This window comes from Carcharhinus amblyrhynchos, chromosome 28 (assembly GCF_965287045.1).
Source record: "Carcharhinus amblyrhynchos chromosome 28, sCarAmb.v2.hapA, whole genome shotgun sequence".
Taxonomy (NCBI): Eukaryota; Metazoa; Chordata; class Chondrichthyes; order Carcharhiniformes; family Carcharhinidae; genus Carcharhinus; species Carcharhinus amblyrhynchos.
The window spans coordinates 34,648,226-34,662,170 of NC_137351.1; the positions used below are offsets into that span (position 1 = coordinate 34,648,226).

The 13,945-nt window shown below is 46.5% G+C and overlaps 1 protein-coding gene across 2 annotated transcripts in view; it reads right to left on the reverse strand.

The window, feature by feature from the left end:
* cers3a (ceramide synthase 3a) overlaps window positions 1-13,945 on the reverse strand; it is a 108,860-nt gene that overhangs the window by 50,184 nt on the left and 44,731 nt on the right. For both annotated transcript variants that reach the window (XM_080214484.1, XM_080214485.1), the window contains exons 5-6: window positions 2,350-2,407; window positions 361-411 (exon numbers count right to left, since the gene is read on the reverse strand). In XM_080214484.1, the coding sequence (XP_080070610.1) occupies window positions 361-411; window positions 2,350-2,407 (109 nt within the window). The remainder of the gene's footprint in view (window positions 1-360; window positions 412-2,349; window positions 2,408-13,945) is intronic.

Genomic DNA, 13,945 nt, shown 5'->3' on the forward strand with positions numbered 1-13,945 from the left:
CAGAATGGAGAAGCTTCATTTGGGAGGGCAGGGGATACATGGCAGGACTTTGGGAGCGTATAAACACAAAGTTGAGGCATCAGAGGGAGCAAACATCCGAACAATCCTTCTACCCCACACTTCCAGAACCAGTTGTCCCATATGTGACAGAATCTGTAGATCAGTCATTGGACTGATCCACCACCTCAAAAACCCATCAAACCAGAGTCAAAGCAAGTCACTCTCCACCCTGAGAGAGAAGTTTCACAAACACTTTCAACACCAACTGCACTGAGAGGGAAGCTGACAATTACCAACACAAGGATATGAAAATGGGCAGAAACCACACAATGAACAGTTCAGTAGTTAAAGTAAACTCACCTGTTTGGGATATCCTACCCACACCTCCCACGTATCATAAAACCATGGCTTCTACAAAAGAATAGGAAAATACAGCATGGACAGCATTAATCAAAAACTCCAAAAACCTGTGAGTAGACAGTATTAGAATAAATATCAGCCAAACCTTCCTTTACACTCAAAATACCACAGAAAGAACAAACTAATAATTCTATATCACCTGTCATTTCCTCACCATGTGCGATGTCTTTACAGCTAATTAATTAATTTAAAGTACAGCGCACTCGCCACCCACCACAAGGGTCATAGAATCATACATCCCCACAGTGCAGAAGAGGACTGTTCTGGGACTGTCCAGCTCTGGGACAGTCCTGTGAAATGGCCGACATACGCATCTCCCGACCCTATCCATCAGAAAATTTGTGGGTCGCGATGGGAGAATTGCCCCCACTGTCTCTTGCACCCCAGAAAAGATAGGGGTCTCTGGACGGTAACGTAACGACGCAAACTGGCTGCTATGCCAGCCACCCCTTGCTTCCCAGATGTGTACCAAAAGTTGGGTGTCTTCTACATCAGATCCAGGGTGGTTTAAACAATGAAAACTTCCGAGTGCCTTACTTGAGGGAGTTCTGAGGTGGAACCAACAGCGTCTCATCAATGTGGAGAGATCAGGAATTTCGTAATCGGCGACAGGGTGGGGGGTGGGGGTGGGGGGTGGTGTGTGGGGGGGTCGGGGGGCAATTCTCCCATCGCGAGCCACACATCTTCTGGCGGATCGGGTTGGGAGATGCGCATACGCCTGAATCGCAGGTTCCCAACACATTCACATCTCCCAGAACTGGAGAACAGTCACATTCGGGATGGCGCTGGAAACTGGCAGGAAGAGAGCTAAGTGATTCAAATCTTGTTCAAATGTATTTTAAATCTATTTTAATGTGATTATCGGGCCTGGCATGGAACTTGCCGGGTCTGATAGCATCTTGCAGCCCGCCAAGAGTATTTGACTCCAGTGGGGTTAGACCCTGCTGGAGTGAAGAAGGGGTAGGGGGTGCCTCTTGGGAATGGGCACCCTGGCAGTGCCAGCCTGTGCTGCCAGCACTGCCCAAGAGGCAAAGTGCCCATGCCCAGGGGACACCTTGGCACTGGACATCAGGTGTCAGGCAGTGCCAAGCGGGCAGGGCCTATTGTGGGCAGAGCCTAGGAGGAGATTGGCAGGCATGGGGATGCCCCAATAGCGCTCTGCATGAGTATCGGTCTGGGCTAGAAGAAGGCTAGTGATCATGGCAGGCTGGGGGTGGGTCTGCTGGGGTGAGGGGAGATTGCCACTGCTGGGTATGGAGGGGGGGGGAGCGGCTGGACATCAGGGCACTCCGAGATGGGGTGGGGGGGGTTACTGGCCAGGAATTGTCATGGGGGCTGCACTCAGGCCGTGGGGGATGCAGGGTGGCGGGTGGGGTGGGTACAGGTGGGAGGTGCAGCATTGAGGGGGTCCCGAGCCGGAGGGGGGGGGTGCAGCATTGAGGGGGTCCCAAGCTGGCCAGCAAACGGGCAGACTGACAGATTGAGATCACTGTGCATGCACAGAGTTCTGGAACTGTCAGACTCTGGCACAAATAGACCCCAGTCCCCAGGTTTTTAATAATATTCACGATTGTGACCTCTGCATTGCACACAGCACGGAGATTCGGGTCTGAAGTTGCATTGAAAAAACAGTCACAATCTAGACCAGTTTTCTTGCCAGTCCAGCATTTTTGGGAGAATTGCCCCCCAGAGTTCAGGTTGGAAAACCACAATCGCCAGCCAAAATCTCCGACTGTTATACCTGGTGAGGGAGGTTGCCTATTGATGGATGATAAATACACCACCTGAATATTAACTCCTGTCCTGTCGAGTTCCTGCCAGAGTTAACTCATCCTGAATGTATCAAAACTAACCATAACTAAATCTCATGCATATGGCGTTGTCACTGTACGTTCACGATGTGTCAAATCCTGCGGTGAAAATACTCACATCAATGAGAACAGCAACACCACCGGTAAATGCCAGGAGATAAAACGTACATCGCCAGCTAGAAAACAAACCATTTATACAGTCAAATAATTTCCGTACAAAACCACACTGACCACAATGAGAATGTGCTCATCATTCACAGTGAACAGGAGGAGGCCATTCAGCCCATTGCTGGCTCTTTGAAAGCACTATCCCACTCCCTAAGCCCTGTCCATTGGCCAGTGCTATCAGTGCAAGACACCAAGTCCAGACCAAACTGCTACTGAGGAATCGAGGACACAGAGTCCGCGGCACATTTCGGCAACAAGCTTTCTCTGCTCTGCCTGTGGATCCCAGAAATCTGAAGCAGGAAAGGCACTCGGAGCATCAATGTACTCAGGATAGTGGATCTTTCCTCAAAGGCTGTGGTACAGATACTATTGGAAGAGACTGAGACCTAGGGTCAGGGGTCGAGGGGTGGGAGTAGGGAGTGCATTACAATTAACATCTCAACCCTGCAGGAAAAGCAGCATTAAAGCAGAGGCGCTGCCCCTTCCCCCACCGCCCCCTTCCTTCTCATCAGTTCCCCTCACATCAATCGGTCACCCCCTCCCTGATCCATCTCAGTCTCCATCTCCCCTTCTTTCTGCAATCGGATGACTTCTACTTCGAGCATCCCTACCCGTATCCTATCAAATATCACCACTCCCTCCTCGGTGATTTATATATGTTTATTTTATTAGCTTTATCAAAATGTGGTTTATGTTTGGATGGGAATGTAATGGATAGAGTTGACAGAATGTCAGCGGGTGAATGTGGGATTGATGTTTCACACAAACTTCTTTCCACCCCATTTCATTGCACCCCATTTCTCCTCCTCATGTTTATCTAGTTTCCCCATTAACCTCACCATGGGAACCAACTCCACAATCTAAGTGCGCTTTTTCAAATAAAAAATTTTTCCAGAATTCCTTGCGGACTTACTGGTGACTGTCTTAAATTTACGAAGAGAAGAGGAAGCTTTTTCTCAACGACTATCCAACTGAACTCTTCAGAATTTGGAAGGCCTTGGACAGGTGAGCCCCCAGTCTCATTTCCAATGCAGCGCCCCACCCCATCAATGGAGAAAGATAAAACACGAGGGGAAATATTCAGATTTACAGGACTGCTGCCTCGGTGTGTCTGTGCAACAAGGAAAGAAGCGTTGTTTAAGCAATTAGGGCGAATGGGAGAACAGTGGGAAATAGCAAACACAACATAAACATGGACTTAAATAAGATCATGAGAAGGCCAAGATAAAGGTGCAAAAGGGGATTTGGGTGAAATTAACTGGACAAAGCAGTTAGCAAGTGTCAAAATTTTCAATATGAAATGTATAGGGTGCAAAATAAACATTTTCCTCATGAGGATGCATCAAAGTGTGGGCGAAGAAACTAGTCCTTGTCACACTCATTGTCTCAGTTCAAGTGGAGGGGATGAAGCTGAAGGTGTGATCTCCCAGAGTGGCTGCCACATTGGCAACGGTTGGTTCAACGCCTAAAGCAGGCATTAACCGATAACAGAGAAACATAGCAACTAGAAGGTGCAGGCCATTCAGTCCTTCGAGCGTGCTCTGCCAATCATTTTGATCATGGCTAACCATCAAATGAATATCCTGATTCCCCTTCTCCCCCACCATCCCCTCCTCACTCCACCCCCCTCCGTTCCCCATATCGTTTTATCCCAAGAGCTATATCTAATTGCTTCTTGAAATCAGACAACATTTTGGCCTCAACTACATCCTGTGATAGTGAATTCCACACATTCATCAACCTCTGGGTGAAGAAATTTCTCCTCATCTCAGTTCTAAAAGGTTTACCCCTTATCCTCAAATTATAAGCCCTAGTTCTGGAACTTTCCTACCATCGGGAACATTCTTTCTGCTTCACCCTAAGTTTATAAGTTTCTATGAGATCCCCTCTCACTCTTAAACTCCAGTGAATATAATTCTAACCAATTTAGTCTCACCTCACATGACAGACCTGCCATCCCAGGAATCAGCCTGGTAAACCTTTGCTTTGCTCCCTCTATAGCAAGGACAACCTTCTTTAGATAAGGACTGCACATAATATTCTAGGTGTAGCCTCACCAATGTCCTATACAATTGCAGCAAAGCATCCCTATCCCTATACTTAAATCCTCTCGCTATGAAGGCCAACATATCATTTGCCTTCTTTACTGCCTGCTGTACCTGCGTGCTTACTTTCAGCAACTCTTGCATGAGGACTCCAAGGTCTCACTAAGTATGCACATCTCTCAGTTTACACCCATTCAAGTAATTATCTGTCTTCCTATTATTGCTACCAAAGTGGATAACCTCACACTTATCCACATTATACTGCAACCGCCATGCACATGCTCACACACACAGCATGTCCAAATCATGCTGAAGCTCTCTGTATCCTCCTCATAGCTCACCCTTCCAGCCAACTTTGTGTCATCTGCAAATTTGGAGGTAATACATTCAGTAATACATTCTCTTCCAAATCACTAATATATAATGTGAACAGTTGGGGTCCTAACACAGATCCCTGAGGAACCCCACTAGTCACTGACTGCCGATCAGAAAAAGATCATTTTGCCAACTCTTTGCTTCCTATTTGTTAACCAGCTTTCTATCCATCTCAAGACATTACCTGCATTCCCACGTGCTTTAACTTTACACAGTAATCTGTTATGTGAGATCTTGTCAAAAGCCTTCTGAAAGTCTAAATAAACCACATCCATTGTTTCTCCTCAGTCAATTCTACCAGTTACATCCTCAAAGAATTCCATTAGATTCATCAAGCATGATTTCCCTTTTGTAAATCCATGCTGACTTTGTCTGATTATCCCACTGCCTTCCAAATGCCGAGCTATGAAAACCTTGATAATGGACTCTAGGCAACTTCCCCAGTACTGGTGTTAGACTCATGGGTCTATAGTTCCCTGTTTTCTCTCTATTTCCCTTTTTGAATAATGCCTCACATTAGCTTTCTTCCAATCTGTAGGAACTATTCCAGAGTCGAGAGAATTTTGGAAAATAGCTACCAATGGATCTACTATTTCCAGGGCCACTTCCTGAATTAACGACCCCACGCACCCCATTCTCTCTTCCACTTTCTTCTGTCGGGAAAATGATACAAAAGTCTGAGGACACGTACTTTTCCTGGTGCCATCAGACTCTTCAATGAACGTACCTTACATTAAGTTGATCTTTCTTTATACCCTAGCCATGACTGTAACACTACATTCTGTACTTTCTCCTTTCCTTCTCTATGAATGGCATGCTTTGTCTGTATAAGCACACAAGAAACAATACTTTCACTGTATACTAATACATATGACAATAATAAATCAAATTGAATTAAGTACTCTTGGATGAAGATTATCAGGAACTGGAGATTTATCCACCTTCAATCCCATCAATTTCCCCAAAACCATTTCTCTACTAGTGCTGATTTCCTTCAGCGCCTCACTAAAACATGTTTCTCTTAACATTTCTGGCACATTATTCATGTCTTCATTTGTAAAGACTGAAGGAAAGAACGAATTTAATTCCTTGGCCATTTCCTTATTCTCTGTTATGAATTCTCCTGCTTTTGACTGTAAGGAACCTACATTCATTTTTGTCAATCTTTTTCTCTTTACGTCTACAGAAACTTTTTCAGTCCGTTTTTATGTTCCTCGCTAGATTACTTTCATACTCTTCTTAATCAACCCCTTGATCCTCCTTTGCGAATTTTATACTGCTCCCAATCCTCAGGTCTATTGCTTTTTCTTGTCAATTTGTATGCTTCTTCCTTGAATCTGATACTGTCTCTAATTTTCCTTGTAAGCCATGGTTTGGCCACAATTTCCTTATCACTCTTGCACCAAACGGGAATAAACAAATTTTAGAGTTCACTTATTCTTTAAATGCTTGCCATTACCTGCCCACCATCTTTCCTTTCAGTAATGTTTCCCAGCTCATCATGGCCACTTCATACCATCATAATTTCCTTTATTGAGATTCAGGACCTTGGTCTCAGAATCAATTACATCGCTATCCATCTTAACAAAGAATTCTATCATATTATAGTCTCTTGTCCCCAAGGGCTCCTTCACAACTAGATTGCCCACTAAAATACCAATAAATATAAATGTAAATATACTAATTGGGGCTAGTTAGGAAACTGCTGTTGGAAAGCTAATTTCTTTCAGCTAATTCACTGTGGAACCAGGATTGACTCCTCCTCGCTCCAGAACAACTGAGGAGAGAGACCAGGGGAAATATATTTATACAAAGGGCTGTTGGAGCACAAAATATTTTGTCACAGAGTGGATGAGGTTGTGCCTTTTAACAAAAATGTGGATATTTATTTATCTGCAGGAAGATAGAGGGCATGGGGAGAGAATGGGATAGTAGGTTTAGTTCTGGATTGTTCTTGCAAAGTTCTGACACAGATCTGATGGATTGAATGGCCTCCTTCTTGCGAAGTAAACCTTTGTGGTTCTATGATTTTCTCTCTCTGGATCAGTGGGTAGAGATAGGCAACCATCTCCCAGGCCCAGTAAAAGTCATTCTCAGGAAGGTATCTTGGTATCACCTTTGAACCCATTGCTTGTGGCATGTTTCTGAGCTTGAACTGAGTAATGTCAATCCACCATGTGAGTGCTTGCTGCTGCTGACACATTCACGTGATGTGTGAGAGGTTCAGCATGAACCTACATCTCTGCTGATTCACTGGATGTCACCGAGACAATTTCCCAGCACAGTGAGTGTACAGCCTCTGGAGTTCATGTAGGCATTGGGATTCCTTACTGTGTCCCCAAGACAGGGAGTGGGTCAGGATTTGTAGCCCATTATCCAGTTATCTCTGCCCTTCTGTGATGAGAATAGGACTGGTGTTCGTTGTAATGTCACCAACAGTCAAACATTGCTGACACACGCTGTGAAGATTTGAGCATAAAGGCAAGATAAAAAGCGCATTCCTTTGTGATTGTATTCAGTACGAGGCAGCAATGTTGCAGGAATATGGGTAAATAAATCTGTGTGATTAATTATTCAAACTACTAAAACTACCATTACGGGACATAGCTCCACACTAACTCTCCCATTTTGATCTCAATAAATCATAGATTTAATTTTGAAACATAAGGAATCTGATATCAATTTTGAACAGATGCTCTGAGATTAATGCACAGCTTGCTACAATGAAGAGACAATTCATAGATTTGAGGTCAGATCAATGTCCTGATCTGGTTTAATCTTCCTCTGAATGATGACACTGCACTGTTCCAACTGCTAATTTATGGTCACAGGTTGTGCACAGATTGTTCAATTTTCTTGTGCAAACTAACATTGACTTTTGTTGTCACTTTATTGTATAGTTTGTGTTCTACGAGCCATTAAGCCTCCGAAAACCACTAACAGCTCCCTCCTTCAGAGCTCAGCCACTGAAATGTCCACCATCACCCAGCTTAATCCAGCAGGAATGACACAATCCCCATAGTGGGAGAGGAGGGGGAGAGTGGCCTCTGCTGCCACTGAAAAATACCCTGAGTGCTCAGCCTGATTTACACCATAACCAATACTGTGGCTCGAGATAAAAAACACGAAAATGGAATAAAACATCCTGCCAATTCTCGATTGCTTGTTTTGTGGTCTGGGCTGGGCCAGTCACTTCACTGCCCCCCAGACTCCCCAAGTGGAGAGGCACAGGGAAGGTGGAGTGGTGGAGGGGTGGGGGGGCGGGTGGGTTCAGGGAAGCCTGGGCAACTGAATCAAACCACTAGAGGAGAGGCCAATGCACAAGTGCAGAATTAGAGGAGGGAGATCGCAGTGGATTGTGGGACCGGAGGGGGTTGAATAAACTGGGAGGGGCAAGGCTAGGGAGGAAATTGAAAACTAGGATGAGAATTTTCAAGCTCTGACTGGGACTCAGTGTAGGTCACCGAGCACAGGGGTGTTGGGGAACAGTGCAACTAGAAGGGACAAAGACACAAGCAGCAGTTTTGGATGATCCGAGAGGGTAGAACGTGGGAGAGCAGCGAGGAAGTGCTTTGGAATAGTCACATCCTGGTGAATTGGAGGCAAGGATGAGGGATTCAGCAGCGGATAAAGCTGAGTCAGGACAAAACTGGACAAAGTTATTGGAAATAGGCAGTGTTAGTGGTGGTGGGAACAGGAGGCCGGAAGATAATCTCAGGATTAAAGGTGCCAAACAGATTGAGTTAACCTGAGACTGTAGTTAGGGAACAGGACGATAACTAGGGAACAGGATGTGAAGCAGGAAGTGGATTTCAGACCTGTCAGTACTGAATTGGACGACATTTTTGCTCTTTCAGTCAGCCAATGGGAGCGTGAAGTGAAGGCGGTGGTGAGGTAGAGGGAAGTGTCATTCATGTCCATGTGAAAAGCAGCAATGTACTTCCAGATAATGCACTGAGAGACAGAATGTCTATGAGAAATAGGAAGGGGAAAGGTGCAAGGACAGATCCTTGGGGTGATTGTGTGAGAGCAGAAAGGGAAACTACTGCAGTAAATAAAAGCAATTTACTGTGGATGCTGGAAAATCTCAGCAGGTCTGGCAGCAACTGTAAGGAGAGAAAAGAGCTGACATTTCGAGTCCAGATGACCCTTTGTCAAAGCAGACTCGATGCAAGTTGTTCTCAGGCTAGGATAGATGAGAAGGGAACCAGGTGAGAGCAGTCTCACCCAGCAGGAGAGGGGAGATGGTGTAGTTCAATTATGTTAAAGGCTGTGAACTGGTCAGAGAAACAAGGACGGAATGTTTACCTTTGTCACAGTCATAGAATCACAGAATCCCTACAGAGCAGAAGGAGGCCATTCGGCCCATCAAGTCTGCACCAACTCTCTGACCAAGTGTCTTACCCAGGCCCCCTCCCCCACCCTATCCCCATAACTCTACACATTCACCATGGCTAATTCCCCTTGAGTGATGCATCTTTGGATTGTGTGAGGAAACTGGAGCATCCGGAGGAAACCCGTGCAGATACGGGGAGAACACTGTGCAGACTCCGCACAGTTAACCAAGTCTGGAATTGAACCCGGGTCCCTGGCACTGTGGGGAAAATGGGAATGGATTTGGAGGTGACAATATCATGGAATCATTTGGCGCATCAAGTCTGCACCGATCACAATTATACCCAGGCCCTTTCCCCATAATCCCATGCATTTACCCTAGCTAGTCCCTAAAGGGCAATTTAGCATGGCCAATCCACTTAACCTGCACATCTTTGGACTGTGGGAGAAAACTGGAGCACCCAAAGGAAACTCATAAGGAGACGGGGAGAATGTGCAGGCTCTGTACAGACAGCAGTCCAAACTGGGAATCGAACTCAGGGTTCCTGGCACTATGAGGCAGCAGTACTAACCACTGTGCCACTGTACCGCCCCCAGCCCAACTCTCTGACCAAGTGTCTTACCCAGGCTCTCTCCCGTAACTCCACGTATTCACCATGACTAATCCCCCTCACCCTCTAACATGTACAGGATTTCAGAGAGGAAAGTGAGGTTGGAGATGAGCTGGTTGTTTGCAGGGATGCTGGGTTCAAGGATTGGTATTTTGAGCAGAGAGATAATGGCAGTTGATTTAACCTGAAGAGAATCCATGAACAATATCAGCTAACACAGACATCCTGAGGCAGATCCTTGGGAAGGATTCAGTCAGTTTTAGAGTCAGCTTTTGATCGTGTTCTGACAAAAGATCATTAATCGGAAACATTAACTGGGTCTCTCTCTCTCTCCCTACAGATGCTGCCTGACCTGCCGAGAATTTCAACATTCTGTTTCAAACAAACAAAGAACAAAGAACAACACAGCACAGGAAACAGGCCCTTCGGCCCAACAAGCCCACGCCGCCATTTTAACATTGTGAGTGCCCTCTTCTACAGAGGAGATGTTAGGGGTAAGTTTTTCCCTCAGAGGGTGGTGAGTGAGTAGAATCGGCTGCCGTCGGTGGTGGAGGCGAACTCGCTGGGGTCTTTTAAGAGACTTCTGGATGAGTACATGGGATTTAATGGGATTGGGAGTTACAGATAGTTCTATGGCCTGGTAGGTATGGATATGATCGGCGCAACTTGTGGGCCGAAGGGCCTGTTTGTGCTGTAGTGTTCTATGCTCTACCTATGACCTTTGTCTACGCCTATTGGACTCCGCAATAAAGGTGTGCAAATTTAGAGACTTATAACCAGATTGAGGGACGACTAATTTAGGGACAATTTGTTAACACCAATCAGCCTAAGAGCACATTTTTGGGGTGTGGGAGGAAACTGGAGCACCCGGAGAAAACTCACGCAAGCACGGGGAGAATGTGCAAACTCCCACAGATACTGGCCCAAATCCATGTATCTGCACAGCAATCAGCGATAGTCACTGAGCTGTCATGTTACCCAATGTTTCATTCCAACATTTGGTCTCCTGACTCACATTGAAGTGTTCTGTTCATGAACCCAGTTTCCAATGCAACATTGACAAGTCAGCTGTCACTCCGGATACTTTGAATGATAAGAACATAAGAAATAGGAGCAGGAGTAGGCCATCTAGCCCCTCGAGCCTGCCCCGCCATTCAATAAGATCATGGCTGATCTGAAGTGGATCAGTTCCACTTTCCCGCTTTCTCCCCATAACCCTTAATTTCCTTGTCTATCAGAAACCTATCTACCCGTGACTTAAATATATTCAGCGAGGTAGCCTCCACCACTTCAATGGGCAGAGAATTCCAGAGATTCACCACCCTTTGAGTGAAGAAGTTCCTCCTCAACTCTGTTCTAAACTGCAACCCTCCCCCCACCCCCTGTATTTTGAGGTTGTGCCCTCTAGTTCTGGTCTCCTTTCTAAGCGGAAAGAATTTCTCTACCTCTACTCTATCTAGCCCCTTCATTATCTTGTTATTACATTTCATTTCAATACTTATGTTGAAATGAAATGTAATAAAAGACAATTCCTTTCCAGCTACAGCATTGAGAACCTTCAGGAAGAATGTTCTCAGTAATCAGTACACAGGGACACAGCGCTGGTTTCTGTCTGTGCCCAGCAGCCTGTGACTGACTATCTATTTGCTGAGTCAGCACAGGGAGATTGCCAGAGCGGGCAGGCACGTAAAGGACATTACATACTTAAAAATCAGCCAGCCAGCCAGCCTGGTGAATAGAAAAATAAAGAAAAACCTCCCATGACGTTAGGATAGTCCAAAGTACTTTGCAGATATGGAAGCACCAATCGCTCACTGATCGGTGTTGGGGGGGGAGGGAATGATCTCTGGTGGGGGGACAAGGGTGTCCACTGCCACTCTGCGGGCGATCCCTCCCCCCAACCAGAAGAACGATCCCTCCTCCTGGAGTGGACGTGCGGCCCTCCCCACTGATCACCTGCGGAGTGGCAGCACACCTTCCCCCCCCCCAAATCCCCACCACCAGAGATCCAACCACCCTACAACCCCCACCAGTGAGCAATCGGGCCTCCCTCCCACCACCAGATGATCAGCCCCCCTTGTCTTCCACCCGCCCCCCCGCTCAGAGGATGCTCCGACCCGCCTCCCCCTCCCCCCACAGAGACACATCTGTCCCACCCCCCCCCCCCCCCCCCCACCCGAGGATGATCTGGGTCAGAGAGCTGTTGCAGGTTCTGTACCCATTTCAGAGGTTCCCCTGCAGAATCAAAATCGGCTGCAGATTTTTATTTTGCGGGTCGCTTACGGCGCGGATCCGGAACGGACCAGAAGAAGGTAAAGTGGGATTTGGTGGGAGAGTTACTGCTACAACATTGGAAAGATAGCAGTTAATCCTTGCACAGCAAGATCCCACAAACAGCAACATCACATGCCCAGGTAGCCTGTCTTTGTGACAATGCTGAGAGAAGTACAGTGATCAGCAAAGTGAGAAGATAATTGAAACGCCTAGCACAGTGCCTCGCCATGGAGTGGGAAATGTAATGTTTGGGGCTGATGTCTGCTCACTGCAGCTGGAATACCCAGTGGGAATTGTGTGTCACTGGGAGGCCAGGCACTATCCTAATGCAATCAGGCACTTATCTCAGCAACTTCAAGAAGGTTAATGGAATGCTGGCCTTTATAGCAAGAGGGATAGAATATAAAAGTAGGGAGGTCTTGCTGCAACTGTACAGGGCACTGGTGAGGCCGCAGCTGGAGTACTGTGTGCAGTTTTGGTCGCCGCATTTGCAGAAGGATATATTGGCCTTGGAGGGAGTGCTGAGGAGGTTCACTAGGCTGATACTGGAGATGAGGGGGTTAGACTATGAAGAGAGACTAAATAGCAACATCAACATCTGTACTCGTTGGAGTTTAGAAGGCTGAGGGGGGATCTTATAGAGCCGTATAAGATAATGAAGGGGATGGATAGGGTAGAGGTAGAGAGATTCTTCCCGCTTAGAAAGGATAGCAGAACTAGAGGGCACAGCCTCAAGATAAGGGGGGAGCAGTTTAGATCGGAGTTGAGGAGGAACTTCTTCACTCAAAGGGTGGTGAATCTCTGGAATTCTCTGCCCATTGAGGTGGTGGAGGCTACCTCGCTGAATATATTTAAGTCACGGGTAGATAGGTTTCTGATAGACAGGGGAATTAAGGGTTATGGGGAGAAAGCGGAAAAGTGGAACTGATCCACTTCAGATCAGCCATGATCTTATTGAATAGCGGGGCAGGCTCGAAGGGCTAGATGGCCTACTCCTGCTCCTATTTCTTATGTTCTTATGTTCAATTCTACATTCCACAGCGAGATCAGGAGCAACATCAGCTGCCTTCTCCTCAGCCACATGTTACAGGCATATTCTAGAAAATTTTCTATTCTTCTCTCTTCCCACACCGCGTGGTACAAGAGGCAGATGGACTACATGTTGATAGCTATTTCCGTAGCTAATCTTTCCTGGAACAGGTCACTAATTTGTCACCAGAGGCCATTCCACATCAGCATGGCTGCCCAGAGGTCTCTCCCACTCTTACCAGCTGTTAACAGGGTGCTTGGAAAGATTCGCAGGCTGAGGATCATCCTGTTTGGTCACATTATGAATCTACCTTCATTGGTAAACAGGTCCTGGAGCAGGACTCGAACCTGGGGCTTCTGACTCAGAGACAGTGACATTACCCAGTAACACCTCAAGAACTCTAGTCCCCAAAACAGTTCACAAAATCTAGGCTGACACTCCCAGCAGAGTAGCTATGCTTTTGGATATGGCAACTTTAAGATGAGATTTTTCTTAGCATCATGAAATCCCTATAGTGTAAAAGGAGAGCATTCAGCCCATCGAGCCTGCACCGATAACAATCCCACCCAGGCCCTATCCCCGTAACCCCACATATTTACGCAACTAATCCCCCTGACAATAAGGGGCAAGTTAGCATCACCTGCACATGGGATCTGGGGGTCACAGGCAAGGCTAATATTTATTGCCCTTAAACTGTGGTTTGTTGGGCTGTTTCAGAGGGCAATTAAGATTCAATCATGTTGCTGGGGCTCTGGAGTCACATATAGGCCAGACTGGATAAGGACACCAGGTTTCCTTCCCTAAAGGACATTAGTGAACCAGACAGGTTTCTCCTACAATCAAAGGCAGACAGTGCTGATTCAGTCCTGGCAGTGA